The sequence below is a fragment of the Bombina bombina genome, chromosome 2 (assembly GCF_027579735.1).
Source record: "Bombina bombina isolate aBomBom1 chromosome 2, aBomBom1.pri, whole genome shotgun sequence".
Classification (NCBI taxonomy): Eukaryota; Metazoa; Chordata; class Amphibia; order Anura; family Bombinatoridae; genus Bombina; species Bombina bombina.
The window spans coordinates 236,002,040-236,019,306 of NC_069500.1; the positions used below are offsets into that span (position 1 = coordinate 236,002,040).

General features: G+C 41.2%; 1 protein-coding gene across 1 annotated transcript in view; it reads right to left on the reverse strand.

The window, feature by feature from the left end:
* Positions 1 to 17,267, reverse strand: part of FAM172A (family with sequence similarity 172 member A) — a 1,196,638-nt gene that overhangs the window by 1,054,107 nt on the left and 125,264 nt on the right. Inside the window, exon 2 of the mRNA XM_053701490.1 lies at positions 1,576 to 1,700. Coding sequence (XP_053557465.1) covers positions 1,576 to 1,684 — 109 coding nt within the window. The 5' untranslated portion in view covers positions 1,685 to 1,700. The remainder of the gene's footprint in view (positions 1 to 1,575; positions 1,701 to 17,267) is intronic.

Below are 17,267 nucleotides of genomic sequence, written 5' to 3' on the forward strand. Positions count from 1 at the left end.
CTGATCACACTTAACAGAAGAAAACAAAAACAAAATTGCAGTTGTTTAAAATTGTATGGTCGAACTTAATCATGAAAGAAAAAATGTGTTTCATGCTCCTTTAACAAAGCTTATATAATCTAATGATATTTATTGTCTAATGTCTTTGGTCCCTCTTTTTAAAAGTAATTTTGCTTTTAGTTTGCCTGAGAAGATGGTAGAAATGTTTTATATGGTTTCAAAAAAAATGTGTGACTAATGTTTGTTTTCTTAAAACCAGAAACATATTGGTTTGGGAATTCGCTTTATATGAAAAAAAACTCTTGTCAGAGCATACACAGAATGGAAGTAGCAACCATGTTGTGCGCACTATAACAGTGTTGCTGTAAAGGTTGCTTACTGTCCACCTGCACTATACAGCTGGTCTTGTGAGGGCCATTATCTCTATCATGCAAACGCTGACAGTACTACTGCTTGGGGTGCTCACTGTGGTTTGCTCCTACACTCACTTTTGAGGGCTGATAACATCCATTGTACATGCTCTAAACAGCACTGTATTTTGGACTTTTAATGGCAAAGGAATTAGCCACAGGCTGTGCAGTGAACGGTAGCTCCCACGCATGCACAGAAACAACAAATCCCATCAGAACACGCACAATTACAGGAGCAAATAGAGAGGATGAAGGGTTCTTATGTGTGCAGTGTGACAGTGTGAAAATGGAGGGGCAAAGTCACAGCCTAGAAATCGGTCAGGACCGATTTTTGAGGCGTCTCTACATTGTCAGATCATTTAACTCTTACAAAAACATTTATTGCAGCAAAATTAGTGTTTCAGCACAGCAGAGTTCAAACAACATATCTGCTCAGAGAGTCCTGTATGTGGCCTGTATGATGCCAACTGAGTCACTGCTGAGTAGGTGTGGTGCTTACAAGTGGGTACACAGGACACTTGCAGCATATGCATGTATGCCACTAAAACCCATGACAGCTGTTGCTAGCACAAGTATTTTGCAAAATGGGTTTATTCAAAATTTAAATGCATTCATGTGCGTGCCCATTTGTGGCTCTTTAAGGGAAGAGAAGAGGGGATAGCTTTGCATCATAGTGTTTTTTTTTATTTTTTTTATTCTACTTCATATGTGTGATGCACAACGCATGTTCATACTACTATTTATATGAAATTACTTGTAACTAGTCAGCAAAGGTCCTTATGTTCTGGGGGAAAGGAAAATAAGAGGGAAAAAACATATCCACGCAGACTTATTGTTTATGTCCTTTAAAAGGACACCAGATAAAACTATAAAGCCGTATTTACCCATAAATAGACAGTATTCTGAACTGGAAATCAAAGTTCTAAATCTAACTGAAGAAGTGTGAATAGTTATTTTACACTAGAGAGCTGCTTTTGCTTTTGTTAATGTTACCAGGAAAACTATACGCAAACTATGAGGTCACCTTTCTTTAGATGCATTTTTATCTTGAAACTATACAAATGCTGTGTGATCTATGAAACGAACAGTGCACAATTCTACCTTACTGCAAGTAAAATAACTCCATGTGCAACACATTACTGAAGTCAGTGGGTCAGGCTCATACCTTTCAAGGCAGTGGTCTTCTCTTTTTCATCTGTACCTCCCACTTGCTGAGGCTGTGCCATACTGAAGCAAAAAAACACCAAGACTAAAGACCAGAAGGAACCGTACATCAATCTTCACACTGCCCTGAAATTCACAACAGAAGATACCCGTCATACTTATACAGCACATACTAGGTTTAAAAGACTATATAGTATGTTCAAAAATATGTGCAGTGTCCCCCCCCCCAAAAAAAAAAAAAAACAAACAAACAAACAAGATTTATGCTTACCTGATAAATCTATTTCTTTCCAGATATGGAGAGTCCACAATGTCATCAATTACTAGTGGGAATATCACTCCTGGCCAGCAGGAGGAGGCAAAGAGCACCACAGCAAAGCTGTTAAAGGGCAATGAAACCCAAATGTTGAAACACTTGAAAGTGATGCAGCACAACTGTAAAAAGCTGAATAAAAAATATCACCTGAACATCGCTATGTAAAAAAGAAAGATATTTTACCTCAAAATGTCCTATGTATTCAAACCTCAAAGGACTTTGCAAAGGACTTTAAGCAATAAATCAGTATGTCTGTCCCGGAACAGCTAAGGGAGTGTGCTTTCGTGCATTATTATTTCCTTATTCAATTTAGCACTGCTGATGCTGATTGGCTGCTGTTCATTTCTTCATTTTTTTTACCTGCAGCTGGGAAGTAACTGAAAGATAACTTTTTACACAGAACTTACTCTGCTGAGCTGAGGAGATTGATGAAAACGGAGAACAAATCCTCTCTGTATAAGCTGTTAGTGTTAGTGATGCTTTGGCTATACGGCTCCCTATTTCACTGATCATAACACAGAAAATACAACCACTGATCCCACAATAATGCTTGTGTAAAGTAATTCAAAATGACAGTTCACTGCTATGTAGCATCCCCCTTGCGGAAGGGTGGTAATAACTCACCGGTGTGCTACTGTGGCTCCTCCACTTCCAACGTATATGAACACTTCCAACTCTAGCTCAGCAGACTATACGTTGTAAGATCCACAGCTCCGGCGTGGACAACGATTCTCCATCCTCTCTGGCTGAGTGTGTTCCTACTTCAGGGTGTGGCGTCATCGGTGAGCACAACGAACACTAGCAAATAGGAGGGTTGCTCCTCCATGAGTTCCAATAAAGCTTTAGCATTTTTTTACACATCTGAATACAAGGCTACTCTTCTTTTTTCATGAGCTGAAGAGATTGTGAGGTAAACTATCTTCCGTTTTTTTCCCCGTCAGCTTTTTACAGTTATACTGCATCAGTTTCAAGTGATTTAGCATATGAGTATTATGTCCCTTTAAGTGTCACTCCCCTACCCACAATCCCCAGTCATTCGACCAAAGGAAAATGGAAACAAGGAATAAAACAAAGGTGTAGAGGTGCCTGAGGTTTAGTAAAAAAAATAACTGTCTTAAATTAGGCTGGGGTTGTGGTCTCTCCATATCCAGAAAGAAATAGATTTATCAGGTAGGCAAAAATCTTGTTTTCTTTCCTAAAATATTGGGAGTCCACAACATCATCAATTACTAGTGGAAACCAATACCCAAGCTAGAGGACACAGATGACTAGGGAGGGAAAACAAGACAGGCAGACCTAAACAGAACCGCTTAAAGAACCTTTTTCCCAAAAGAAGTCTAAGCCGAGGCAAAAGTATCAAATTTGTAAAAATTTTAAAAGTATACAGAGAGGACCAAGTTGCAGTCGTGCAAATCTGTTCCACAGAAGCTTCATTTTTAAAAGCCCAAGAAGACGAAACAGCCCTAGTGGAATGAGCTGTTATTCTCTCAGGAGGCTGCTGTCCAGCAGTCTCATAAGCAAAAGGGATCATACTTCTCAACCAGAGAGAAAGAGAAGTAGCAGTAGCTTTCTGACCCGTATGCTTTCCAGAGAAACAAACAAACAGGGCAGAAGACTGACGAAAATCCTTAGTCGCCTGTAGGTAGAATTTTAGAGCATGCACAACATCCAGGTTGTGCAACAAACGTTCCTTATGAGAAGAAGGATTAGAACATAGAGAAGGAACAACAATTTCCTGATTAATATTTTTATCCGAAACCACTTTAGGAAGAAAACTTAGTACGAAAAACCGCCTTATCAGCATGAAAAATAAGATAAGGCGAATCACACTGCAAAGCCAAGAGTTACGAGATTTTCTGAGCAGAAGAAATAGCAATAAGAAACAAAACCTTCCAAGATAACTTAATATTTATGGAATGCAATGGCTCAAACGGAGCCTGCTACAAAACTTTAAGAACAAGGTTAAGACTCCAAGGAGAAGCAACAGACTTAAACAAAGGCCTGATTCTGACCAGGGCCTGACAAAAAGATTAAACATCTGGTACATCCGCCAGATGCTTGTGTAACAAAATAGATGACACAGAAATCTGACCCTACCGAGGACTGACAATCCCTTCTCCAGACCTTCCTGGAGAAAAAACAAAATTAAAGGAATCCTAACCCTACTCCAAGAGTAGCCCTTGGATTCACACCAATAAAGGTATTTACGCCATACCTTATGGTAAATCTTCCTAGTAACAGGCTTGCGAGCCTGAATCATGGTCTCAATGACCAACTCAGAAAAAACACGCTTAGACAGAACTAAGCGTTCAATCTCCAAGCAGTCAGCTTCAGAGAAATGAGATTTGGATGAAAGAATGGACCCCGAGAGAGGCAGCCTTCAAGGTGGAAGAGATGACATCTTCACTAGGTCTGCATACCAGATCCTGTGAGGCCACGCAGGAACCTTTGAGAAAATTCTGGGAGCTGTGGCAAGGCCAAACGGAAGAGCCACAAACGGAAAGTGTTTGTCTAGAAAGGCGAATCTCAGGAACTTGTGATGATCCCTGTGGATGGGAACATGAAGATACGCATCCTTCAGGTCTATGGTCGTCATGAAATGACCCTCTTGTATTAAGGGAAGAATGGACGAAATGGTTTCCATTTTAAAGGACGGTGCCCTGAGAAACCCGTTTAGACACTTTGGGTCTAGAATCGGATGAAAAGTTTCCTCTTTTTTGGGAACCACAAACATATATGAAAAGAACCCCAGGCCCTGCAACTTAAGAATGCCTTTCTTTATCTGGTTTGCAGATAATCTTGAGATGAGAAAAGTGCTCCTGGGTGGAAAAGTTTTGAATTCTATTTTGTAACCTTGAGACACTATGTCCACAGCCCAAGAATCTGGGACATCTTATACCCATGTTTGATAAAACAGAGAATGTCTGCCCCCCACTTGATCCGGTCCCAGACTGGGGGCAAACCCTTCATGCTGATTTAGACTCAGCTGCAAGTTTCTTTGATTGCTTCCCCTTGTTCCAAGACGGATTGGGCTTCCAAGAGGACTTGGACTGTCCCTGTTTGGAAGAGGGAGAGGAAGACTTTCCTCTGAAGTTACGAAAGTAACAAAAATTACTTTGACGTCCTTTAGGTCTATTCTTCTTCTCTTGTGGTAGAAAAGACCCTTTTCCACCAGTAATGTCAGAGATTATTTCTGCCAGACCAGGTCCAAACAGGGTCTTACCCTTGTAAGGAAGCGCTAGAAGCTTGGACGTTACATCCGCTGACCATGATTTCAGCCATAACACCCTGCAGGCTAGTACAGTGAAGCCAGATATCTTGGCTCCCAGTTTGATAACTTGCATGGTAGCGTCAAAAGTAAAGTAAAGTTAGCTAGCTCGAGAGCCTTAATCCTGTCTTGGATTTCCTCCAGGAAGAGTCTACTTGAAGAGAATCAGACAAGGCATCATACCAATAGGATGCTGCACTAGACACAGTGGCAATACAAACTGCAGGTTGTCATTGAAGACCTTGATGAACATACATTTTCTTCAAATAAGCCTCCAGCATTTTGTGAATTGGATCCTTAAAGGAGCAGCTATCCTCTATAGGAATAGTGATCTTCTACTTTACCGTCCGCCATGAATCTTTAATGGAGTCAGCGACAGGAAACATCTTTTTAAAAAACATGAGACGGAAAAAAAGGTATCCCTGGCTTCTCAGATTCCTGCGCAATAATCTCTGTTGCAGTCTGGAACAGGGAACACTTACACAGAGGAAGCAACAACAAAAGTATTTATTAAGTGTACTTGATTTCTTAGGGTTGACAACGACAGGCGGGTCGGAGTCATCCAAAGTAGCTAAAACCTCCTTTAACAATACATAAAGGTGTTCAAGCTTAAATCTGAAGGATACTACTTCAGCATCAGATGAAGGAATTAAACTGTCCGAATCTGAGATTTCACCCTCAGAGGATACGGACGTATCCTCTTCATCAGACTTATGAGAGAGGGCAACCGGAGTAGCGGTAGATGGAACAGAATCCTTACTATCTATCTAATTTTCCTCTTGCATGTTGCCTTTAACATAGGAAAAGCAGATAATGCCGCAGCTATCACTGAAGATACCTGTGCAGCAATTTCTGCAGGCAAATAAACTCCTCCAGGAGATTGAGAGGAACCGAAGGGCACTGCATGTGACGCCACTGAGGCTAGGGACGATTGAGTAGAAAGCTGCAGCATTGACTGAACAGCATTATTCTGGGAGACATTTGGCTCAGAGGGCAACAATCTATTTTTATTCTCCAGAGTTTTATTTAGGCATGCAGAACAGAATTGCATGGGCAAAACAATCTGCGCCTTAAGGCACAGCAAGCATTTAAGAAAAGACACAGAGTCTTGCTCCATATCCATGATATAGACTTTTCCTTTTATTTAAAGAAAATCTAATACAGTCTCTTTAAAAATAAAGGTAATTTTACCCCAAGCGTTTAAAAGCGTTACAGCCTCTAAACAAAAAAAAAGACCTCTGCACAGGCTCTCAAATTCAAGAATTTTGGAGCACCAAATACATTAAAAAAAAGAAAATAACAGGAACCTCTACACCTCAGCTTCTACTTAGGTGTTTTACCGGACTTATGAATGCCAAAGCCAAAGAGAAAACTAGCAATGTCGGAAAGACGTCACGCCGCTAACACCTAAAAGCAGAAGAGTGGGTCACATGACCATCCAGCCAACACAATTGCACAGCTAGAATTGCAAGCGCGCTAGGAAAAAAAACGCCACAGTACTTGCGGTTTCCTAGTATAAGGCATCCGACTGTTATGAAAGCATAGGACGGTAAAATCACTAAATGCTAAAGTGAAGCAAACTGTTGCACCCACAGCAAATCTCTGCAATAGAGTTTCACAACACATACCCTCAATAAAGAGCCATTGAATAAAGGTCAACACTTTATATTAACACCTTAGTCTGCACACATGAACCAGGGACTACCCCCTGCCAGTAGATATCCCAACCCAATGATATAAAATGTCCCCAGAATTTGCAGTCTCTTTAAGTGCAATGTCTCCAAACCTATAAGACAAGAAAGCACTTACCTGCAATACAGCGGTCAGGCAGGACGACAGCTTACAAGATGTGAGAGGACACATACTACTCACAAAGATCTGTAATACGATAAAGAACAGAGTAAACTTACTCTAGCTTTCTATACCATGGGCAGAAAATCTGTTAAACGCAGCAAGGTCCACCTTACAAGTTCCTAACTGCTTTAAAGCCATCACTACCTTACTGAAGGGATTAACGTGGACTAAAGCTATACCCAAAATCTTGCTTGTAGTTTAAGAAATACAATTTTCTTCAGACACCAAAACTTCTCCTCCTCCATTAACAGAGGCAAAGAGAATGACTGGGGATTGTGGGTAGGGGAGTGACACTTCACAGCTTTGCTGTGGTGCTCTTTGCCTCCTCCTGCTGGCCAGGAGTGATATTCCCACTAGTAATTGATGACGTTGTGGACTCTCCATATCTTAGGAAAGAAAATGGAATTATGAAGTGACCAAGTGGGGGCAATGCAAGACTATCCAAAGCACACAATATTTGTATAATTTAATTTATTTTGATAAAACATATGTTTTACAACAAACATTGACACGTAGTATTAGCTCATTTTAGCTTAAAGGGACACTGAACCCAAATTTTTTCTTTCGTGATTCAGATAGAGCATGCAATTTGTAGCAACTTTCCAATTTACTCCTATTAACATTTTTTTTGTTCTCTTGCTATCTTTATTTGAAAAAGAAGGCATCTAAACTTTTTTCTTGTTTCAGTTCTCTGGACAGCACTTTTTTATTGGTGGATGAATGTATCCACCAATCAGCAACGACAACCCAGGTTTTTAACCAAAAATGGGCCGGCATCTAAACTTACATTCTTGCATTTGAAATAAAGATACCAAGATAATAAAGAAAATTTGATAATAGGAGTAAATTAGAAAGTTGCCTAAAATTTCATGCTCTATCTGAATCACGAAAGAAAAAATTTGGGTTCAATGTCCCTTTAAAGGGATAGTAAACACAAAACATGTTATTGTTTAAAAAGATAGATAATCCCTTTATTTAACATTCCCCAGTTTTGCCTAACCAACACTGTTATAGAAAACAGAATTTATGGTAACCTGATAAATTACTTTCTCCAACGGTGTGTCCGGTCCACGGCGTCATCCTTACTTGTGGGATATTCTCTTCCCCAACAGGAAATGGCAAAGAGTCCCAGCAAAGCTGGCCATATAGTCCCTCCTAGGCTCCGCCCACCCCAGTCATTCGACCGACGGACAGGAGGAAATATATATAGGAGAAACCATATGGTACCGTGGTGACTGTAGTTAGAGAAAATAATTCATCAGACCTGATTAAAAAACCAGGGCGGGCCGTGGACCGGACACACCGTTGGAGAAAGTAATTTATCAGGTAAGCATAAATTCTGTTTTCTCCAACATTGGTGTGTCCGGTCCACGGCGTCATCCTTACTTGTGGGAACCAATACCAAAGCTTTAGGACACGGATGAAGGGAGGGAGCAAATCAGGTTACCTAAACGGAAGGCACCACGGCTTGCAAAACCTTTCTCCCAAAAATAGCCTCAGAAGAAGCAAAAGTATCAAATTTGTAAAATTTGGCAAAAGTGTGCAGTGAAGACCAAGTCGCTGCCTTACATATCTGGTCAACAGAAGCCTCGTTCTTGAAGGCCCATGAGGAAGCCACAGCCCTAGTGGAGTGAGCTGTGATTCTTTCAGGAGGCTGCCGTCCAGCAGTCTCATAAGCCAATCGGATGATGCTTTTAAGCCAAAAGGAAAGAGAGGTAGAAGTCGCTTTTTGACCTCTCCTTTTACCAGAATAAACAACAAACAAAGAAGATGTTTGTCTGAAATCTTTTGTAGCCTCTAAATAGAATTTTAGAGCACGGACTACGTCCAAATTGTGTAACAAACGTTCCTTCTTTGAAACTGGATTCGGACACAAAGAAGGTACAACTATCTCCTGGTTAATATTCTTGTTAGAAACAACCTTAGGAAGAAAACCAGGCTTAGTACGCAAAACCACCTTATCTGCATGGAACACCAGATAGGGCGGAGAACACTGCAAAGCAGATAACTCTGAAACTCTTCTAGCAGAAGAAATTGCAACCAAAAACAAAACTTTCCAAGATAGTAACTTAATATCTATGGAATGTAAAGGTTCAAACGGAACCCCTTGAAGAACTGAAAGAACTAGATTTAGACTCCAGGGGGGAGTCAAAGGTCTGTAAACAGGCTTGATCCTAACCAGAGCCTGAACAAATGCTTGAACATCTGGCACAGCTGCCAGTCTTTTGTGTAGTAAGACAGATAAAGCAGAGATCTGTCCCTTTAGAGAACTTGCAGATAATCCTTTCTCCAAACCTTCTTGTAGAAAGGAGAGAATCTTAGGAATCTTTATCTTATCCCATGGGAATCCTTTGGATTCACACCAACAGATATATTTTTTCCATATTTTATGGTAAATCTTTCTAGTTACCGGTTTTCTGGCCTGAACCAGAGTATCTATCACAGAATCTGAAAACCCACGCTTCGATAGAATCAAGCGTTCAATCTCCAAGCCGTCAGCTGGAGGGAGACCAGATTTGGATGTTCGAATGGACCCTGAACAAGATGGTCCTGTCTCAAAGGTAGCTTCCATGGTGGAGCCGATGACATATTCACCAGGTCTGCATACCAAGTCCTGCGTGGCCACGCAGGAGCTATCAAGATCACCGAGGCCCTCTCCTGATTGATCCTGGCTACCAGCCTGGGAATGAGAGGAAACGGTGGAAATACATAAGCTAGGTTGAAGGTCCAAGGTGCTACTAGTGCATCTACTAGAGTCGCCTTGGGATCCCTGGATCTGGACCCGTAGCAAGGAACCTTGAAGTTCTGACGAGACGCCATCAGATCCATGTCTGGAATGCCCCATAATTGAGTTATTTGGGCAAAGATCTCCGGATGGAGTTCCCACTCCCCCGGATGGAATGTCTGACGACTCAGAAAATCCGCCTCCCAGTTTTCCACACCTGGGATGTGGATCGCAGACAGGTGGCAGGAGTGATCCTCCGCCCATTGAATTATTTTGGTCACTTCTCTCATCGCCAGGGAACTCCTTGTTCCCCCCTGATGATTGATATACGCAACGGTCGTCATGTTGTCTGATTGGAACCTTATGAATCTGGCCTTTGCTAGCTGAGGCCAAGCCCTGAGAGCATTAAATATCGCTCTGAGTTCCAGAATGTTTATCGGGAGAAGAGACTCTTCCCGAGACCATAGACCCTGAGCTTTTAGGGATTTCCAGACCGCGCCCCAGCCCACTAGACTGGCGTCGGTCGTGACAATGACCCACTCTGGTCTGCGGAAGCTCATTCCCTGGGACAGATGGTCCATTGTCAGCCACCAACGGAGTGAATCTCTGGTCTTCTGATCTACTTGAATCATTGGAGACAAGTCTGTATAGTCCCCATTCCACTGTTTGAGCATGCACAGTTGTAATGGTCTTAGATGAATTCGTGCAAAAGGAACTATGTCCATTGTTGCAACCATCAACCCTATTACTTCCATGCACTGCACTATGGAAGGACGAGGAACAGAATGAAGCACTTGACAAGAGCTTAGAAGTTTTGATTTTCTGACCTCTGTCAGAAAAATCCTCATTTCTAAGGAATCTATTATTGTTCCCAAGAAGGGGACTCTTGTCGACGGAGACAGAGAACTTTTTTCTATGTTCACCTTCCATCCGTGTGATCTGAGAAAGGCTAGAACTATGTCTGTATGAGCCGTTGCTTTTGACAGGGACGACGCTTGTATTAGAATGTCGTCCAAGTAAGGTACTACTGCAATGCCCCTCGGTCTTAGAACCGCTAGAAGGGATCCTAGCACCTTTGTGAAAATCCTTGGAGCAGTGGCTAACCCGAATGGGAGGGCCACAAACTGGTAATGCTTGTCCAGAAAAGCGAACCTTAGGAACTGATGATGTTCTTTGTGGATAGGAATATGTAGGTACGCATCCTTTAGATCCACGGTAGTCATAAATTGACTTTCCTGGATAGTGGGTAGAATCGTTCGAATGGTTTCCATCTTGAACGATGGTACCCTGAGAAATTTGTTTAGGATCTTCAAATCCAAAATTGGTCTGAAAGTTCCCTCTTTTTTGGGAACTACAAACAGATTGGAATAAAATCCCATTCCTTGTTCCTTTATTGGAACTGGGTGTATCACTCCCATTTTTAACAGGTCTTCTACACAAAGTAAGAATGCCTGTCTCTTTATTTGGTTTGAGGATAAGTGAGACATGTGGAACCTTCCCCTTGGGGGTAGTTCCTTGAATTCCAGGAGATAACCCTGAGAAACTATTTCTAGCGCCCAGGGATCCTGAACATCTCTTGCCCAAGCCTGAGCAAAGAGAGACAGTCTGCCCCCCACTAGATCCGGTCCCGGATCGGGGGCTACTCCTTCATGCTGTTTTGTTAGCAGCGGCAGGCTTCTTGGCCTGCTTACCCTTGTTCCAGCCTTGCATCGGTTTCCAGGCTGGTTTGGGTTGTGAGGCATTACTCTCTTGCTTAGAGGATGCAGAATTAGAGGCCGGTCCGTTCCTGAAATTGCGAAAGGGACGAAAATTAGACTTATTTTTAGCCTTGAAAGACCTATCTTGTGGAAGGGCGTGGCCCTTTCCCCCAGTGATGTCTGAAATAATCTCTTTCAATTCTGGTCCAAATAGAGTTTTACCTTTGAAAGGGATGTTAAGCAATTTTGTCTTGGATGACACATCCGCTGACCAAGACTTTAGCCAAAGTGCTCTGCGCGCCACTATAGCAAACCCTGAATTTTTCGCCGCTAATCTAGCTAATTGCAAAGCGGCATCTAAAACAAAAGAGTTAGCCAATTTAAGTGCGTGAACTCTGTCCATAACCTCCTCATAAGGAGTCTCTCTACTGAGCGACTTATCTAGTTCCTCGAACCAGAACCACGCTGCTGTAGTGACAGGAACAATGCACGAAATTGGTTGTAGAAGGTAACCTTGCTGTACAAAAATCTTTTTAAGCAAACCTTCCAATTTTTTATCCATAGGATCTTTGAAAGCACAACTGTCTTCGATAGGAATAGTAGTGAGTTTGTTTAGAGTAGAAACTGCCCCCTCGACCTTAGGGACTGTCTGCCATAAGTCCTTTCTGGGGTCGACCATGGGAAATAATTTCTTAAATATAGGGGGGGGGGGAACAAAAGGTATGCCGGGCTTTTCCCACTCCTTATTTACTATGTCCGCCACCCGCTTGGGTATAGGAAAAGCGTCGGGGTGCACCGGAACCTCTAGGAACTTGTCCATCTTGCATAACTTCTCTGGAATGACCAAGTTGTCACAATCATCCAGAGTAGATAACACCTCCTTAAGCAGTGCACGGAGATGTTCTAATTTAAATTTAAATGTCACAACATCAGGTTCAGCTTGTTGAGAAATCTTTCCTGAATCTGAGATTTCTCCATCTGACAAAACCTCCCTCATGGCCCCTTCAGATTGGTGTGAGGGTATGACAGAACAATTATCATCAGCGCCCTCCTGCTCTTCAGTGTTTAAAACAGAGCAATCGCGCTTTCTCTGATAAGTAGGCATTTTGGATAAAATATTTGCTATGGAGTTATCCATTACAGCCGTTAATTGTTGCATGGTAATAAGTATTGGCGCACTAGATGTACTAGGGGCCTCCTGCATGGGCAAAACTGGTGTAGACACAGTAGGAGATGATGTAGTATCATGTTTACTCCCCTCATCTGAGGAATTATCTTGGGCAATTTCAATATCTGTGGCAGTACTGTCCTTACTTTGTTTGGACGCTATGGCACAATTATCACATAAATTTAAATGGGGAGACACATTGGCTTTCATACATATAGAACATAGCTTATCTGAAGGTACAGACATGTTAAACAGGCTTAAACTTGTCAACAAAGCACAAAAAACGTTTTAAAATAAAACCGTTACTGTCTCTTTAAATTTTAAACAGAAAACACTTTATTACTGAATATGTGAAAAAGTATGAAGGAATTGTTCAAATTCAATTACCAAAATTTCACCACAGTGTCTTAAAGCATTAATAGTATTGCACACCAAATGTCAGAGTTTTAACCCTTAAAATAACGGAACCGGAGCCGTTTATAAATTTAACCCCTATACAGTCCCAGCTATAGTCTTTGCTGAGAGCCAACCAAGCCCAGAGGGGAATACGATACCAATTGACGCCTTCTAGAAGCTTTTCCAGCAATTTTTAGATCCTCACACATGCATCTGCATGCCCTGCTTTCAAAAAACAACTGTGCAGTAATGGCCCGAAAATGAGGCTCAGTCTATAACTAGGAAGGCCCCCTGACTGGAAAAGGTGTCTAACACAGTGCCTGCCGTTTAATAAACGTTCCCAAAGTTTATAAATGCAAATTGTAAACATAAATGTGAATAAAATGCCCAAATAAAGCAATCGATATAGCCCATAAAAATGTCTACCAGTTTTTTAGCCCATAATAAGCCCTTTATTCTGTTTGTTTGACTAAGAAAATGGCTTCCCGGTCCCCATGAGGGGAAATGACAGCCTTCCAGCATTACCTGGTCTTGTTAGAAATATGGCTAGTCATACCTTAAGCAGAAAAGTCTGCTAACTGTTTCCCCCAACTGAAGTTACTTCATCTCAACAGTCCTATGTGGAAACAGCAATCGATTTTAGTTACTGTCTGCTAAAATCATCTTCCTCTCACAAACAGAAATCTTCATCCCTTTCTGTTTCAGAGTAAATAGTACATACCAGCACTATTTTAAAATAAACACTTGATAGAAGAATAAAAACTACATTTAAACACCAAAAAACTCTTAACCATCTCCGTGGAGATGTTGCCTGTGCAACGGCAAAGAGAATGACTGGGGTGGGCGGAGCCTAGGAGGGACTATATGGCCAGCTTTGCTGGGACTCTTTGCCATTTCCTGTTGGGGAAGAGAATATCCCACAAGTAAGGATGACGCCGTGGACCGGACACACCAATGTTGGAGAAATATACTTTTTACCTCTGTAATTACAATGTATCTAAGCTTCTGCAGACTGCCTCCTTATCTCAGATCTTTTGACAGACTTGCATTTCAGGCAATTAGTGCTGACAAATAACTTCACATGCATGAGTAGAATATTATCTATATGAAACACATGAACTGACGCCCTCTAGCTGTGAAAAACTGTCAAATGCCTTCAGATAAGAGACGACCTTCACTGGCTTAAAAATTAGCATATGAGCCTACCTAGGTTTAGCTTTCAACTAAGAATAACAAGAGAACAAAGAAAATTTGATAAATTAGAAAGTAGTTTAAAATGACATACCCTATCTGAATCCTGAAAGTTTAATTTGGACTATCCCTTTAACACTGGCATCAACTTTAGCCAAAAGGTCACTAAAATCAGCAGGGCGGTGTGCCCATAAAATGGGTCCTGGGGAGAACACTGCACACACTATTGAACAAAATAGACATTTTGTCAAATGATATATTTATATATATATATATATATATATATATATATATATATATATATATATATATATATATATATATATATATATATATATATATATATATATATATATACACACACATATACATACACACACTAGGGCTGGGCGATATGGGTGGGGGGGAAAAAAACATAATTTATGTAAGAACTTACCTGATAAATTCATTTCTTTCATATTAGCAAGAGTCCATGAGCTAGTGACGTATGGGATATACATTCCTACCAGGAGGGGCAAAGTTTCCCAAACCTCAAAATGCCTATAAATACACCCCTCACCACACCCACAATTCAGTTTAACGAATAGCCAAGAAGTGGGGTGATAAAAAAGTGCGAAAGCATATAAAATAAGGAATTGGAATAATTGTGCCTTATACAAAATCATAACCACCACAAAAAAAGGGCGGGCCTCATGGACTCTTGCTAATATGAAAGAAATGAATTTATCAGGTAAGTTCTTACATAAATTATGTTTTCTTTCATGTAATTAGCAAGAGTCCATGAGCTAGTGACGTATGGGATAATGACTACCCAAGATGTGGATCTTTCCACACAAGAGTCACTAGAGAGGGAGGGATAAAATAAAGACAGCCAATTCCTGCTCAAAATAATCCACACCCAAAATAAAGTTTAACGAAAAACATAAGCAGAAGATTCAAACTGAAACCGCTGCCTGAAGTACTTTTCTACCAAAAACTGCTTCAGAAGAAGAAAATACATCAAAATGGTAGAATTTAGTAAAAGTATGCAAAGAGGACCAAGTTGCTGCTTTGCAGATCTGGTCAACCGAAGCTTCATTCCTAAACGCCCAGGAAGTAGAAACTGACCTAGTAGAATGAGCTGTAATTCTCTGAGGCGGAGTTTTACCCGACTCAACATAGGCAAGATGAATTAAAGATTTCAACCAAGATGCCAAAGAAATGGCAGAAGCTTTCTGGCCTTTTCTAGAACCGGAAAAGATAACAAATAGACTAGAAGTCTTACGAAAAGATTTCGTAGCTTCAACATAATATTTCAAAGCTCTAACAACATCCAAAGAATGCAACGATTTCTCCTTAGAATTCTTAGGATTAGGACATAATGAAGGAACCACAATTTCTCTACTAATGTTGTTGGAATTCACAACTTTAGGTAAAAATTCAAAAGAAGTTCGCAACACCGCCTTATCCTGATGAAAAATCAGAAAAGGAGACTCACAAGAAAGAGCAGATAATTCAGAAACTCTTCTAGCAGAAGAGATGGCCAAAAGGAACAAAACTTTCCAAGAAAGTAATTTAATGTCCAATGAATGCATAGGTTCAAACGGAGGAGCTTGAAGAGCTCCCAGAACCAAATTCAAACTCCAAGGAGGAGAAATTGACTTAATGACAGGTTTTATACGAACCAAAGCATGTACAAAACAATGAATATCAGGAAGAATAGCAATCTTTCTGTGGAAAAGAACAGAAAGAGCAGAGATTTGTCCTTTCAAAGAACTTGCGGACAAACCCTTATCTAAACCATCCTGAAGGAACTGTAAAATTCTCGGTATTCTAAAAGAATGCCAGGAAAAATGATGAGAAAGACACCAAGAAATATAAGTCTTCCAGACTCTATAATATATCTCTCGAGATACAGATTTACGAGCCTGTAACATAGTATTAATCACAGAGTCAGAGAAACCCCTTTGACCAAGAATCAAGCGTTCAATCTCCATACCTTTAAATTTAAGGATTTCAGATCCTGATGGAAAAAAGGACCTTGTGACAGAAGGTCTGGTCTTAACGGAAGAGTCCACGGTTGGCAAGAGGCCATCCGGACAAGATCCGCATACCAAAACCTGTGAGGCCATGCCGGAGCTACCAGCAGAACAAACGAGCATTCCTTCAGAATCTTGGAGATTACTCTTGGAAGAAGAACTAGAGGCGGAAAGATATAGGCAGGATGATACTTCCAAGGAAGTGATAATGCATCCACTGCCTCCGCCTGAGGATCCCGGGATCTGGACAGATACCTGGGAAGTTTCTTGTTTAGATGGGACGCCATCAGATCTATTTCTGGAAGTTCCCACATTTGAACAATCTGAAGAAATACCTCTGGGTGAAGAGACCATTCGCCCGGATGCAACGTTTGGCGACTGAGATAATCCGCTTCCCAATTGTCTACACCTGGGATATGAACCGCAGAGATTAGACAGGAGCTGGATTCCGCCCAAACCAAAATTCGAGATACTTCTTTCATAGCCTGTGAGTCCCTCCTTGATGATTGATGTATGCCACAGTTGTGACATTGTCTGTCTGAAAACAAATGAACTATTCTCTCTTCAGAAGAGGCCAAAACTGAAGAAGAGCTCTGAAAATTGCACGGAGTTCCAAAATATTGATCGGTAATCTCACCTCCTGAGATTCCCAAACTCCTTGTGCCGTCAGAGATCCCCACACAGCTCCCCAACCTGTGAGACTTGCATCTGTTGAAATTACAGTCCAGGTCGGAAGCACAAAAGAAGCCCCCTGAATTAAACGATGGTGATCTGTCCACCATGTTAGAGAGTGTCGAACAATCGGTTTTAAAGATATTAATTGAGATATCTTCGTGTAATCCTTGCACCATTGCTTCAGCATACAGAGCTGAAGAGGTCGCATGTGAAAACGAGCAAAGGGGATCGCGTCCGATGCAGCAGTCATAAGACCTAGAATTTCCATGCATAAGGCTACCGAAGGGAATGATTGTGACTGAAGGTTTCGACAAGCTGCAATCAACTTTAGACGTCTCTTGTCTGTTAAAGACAGAGTCATGGACACTGAATCCATCTGGAAACC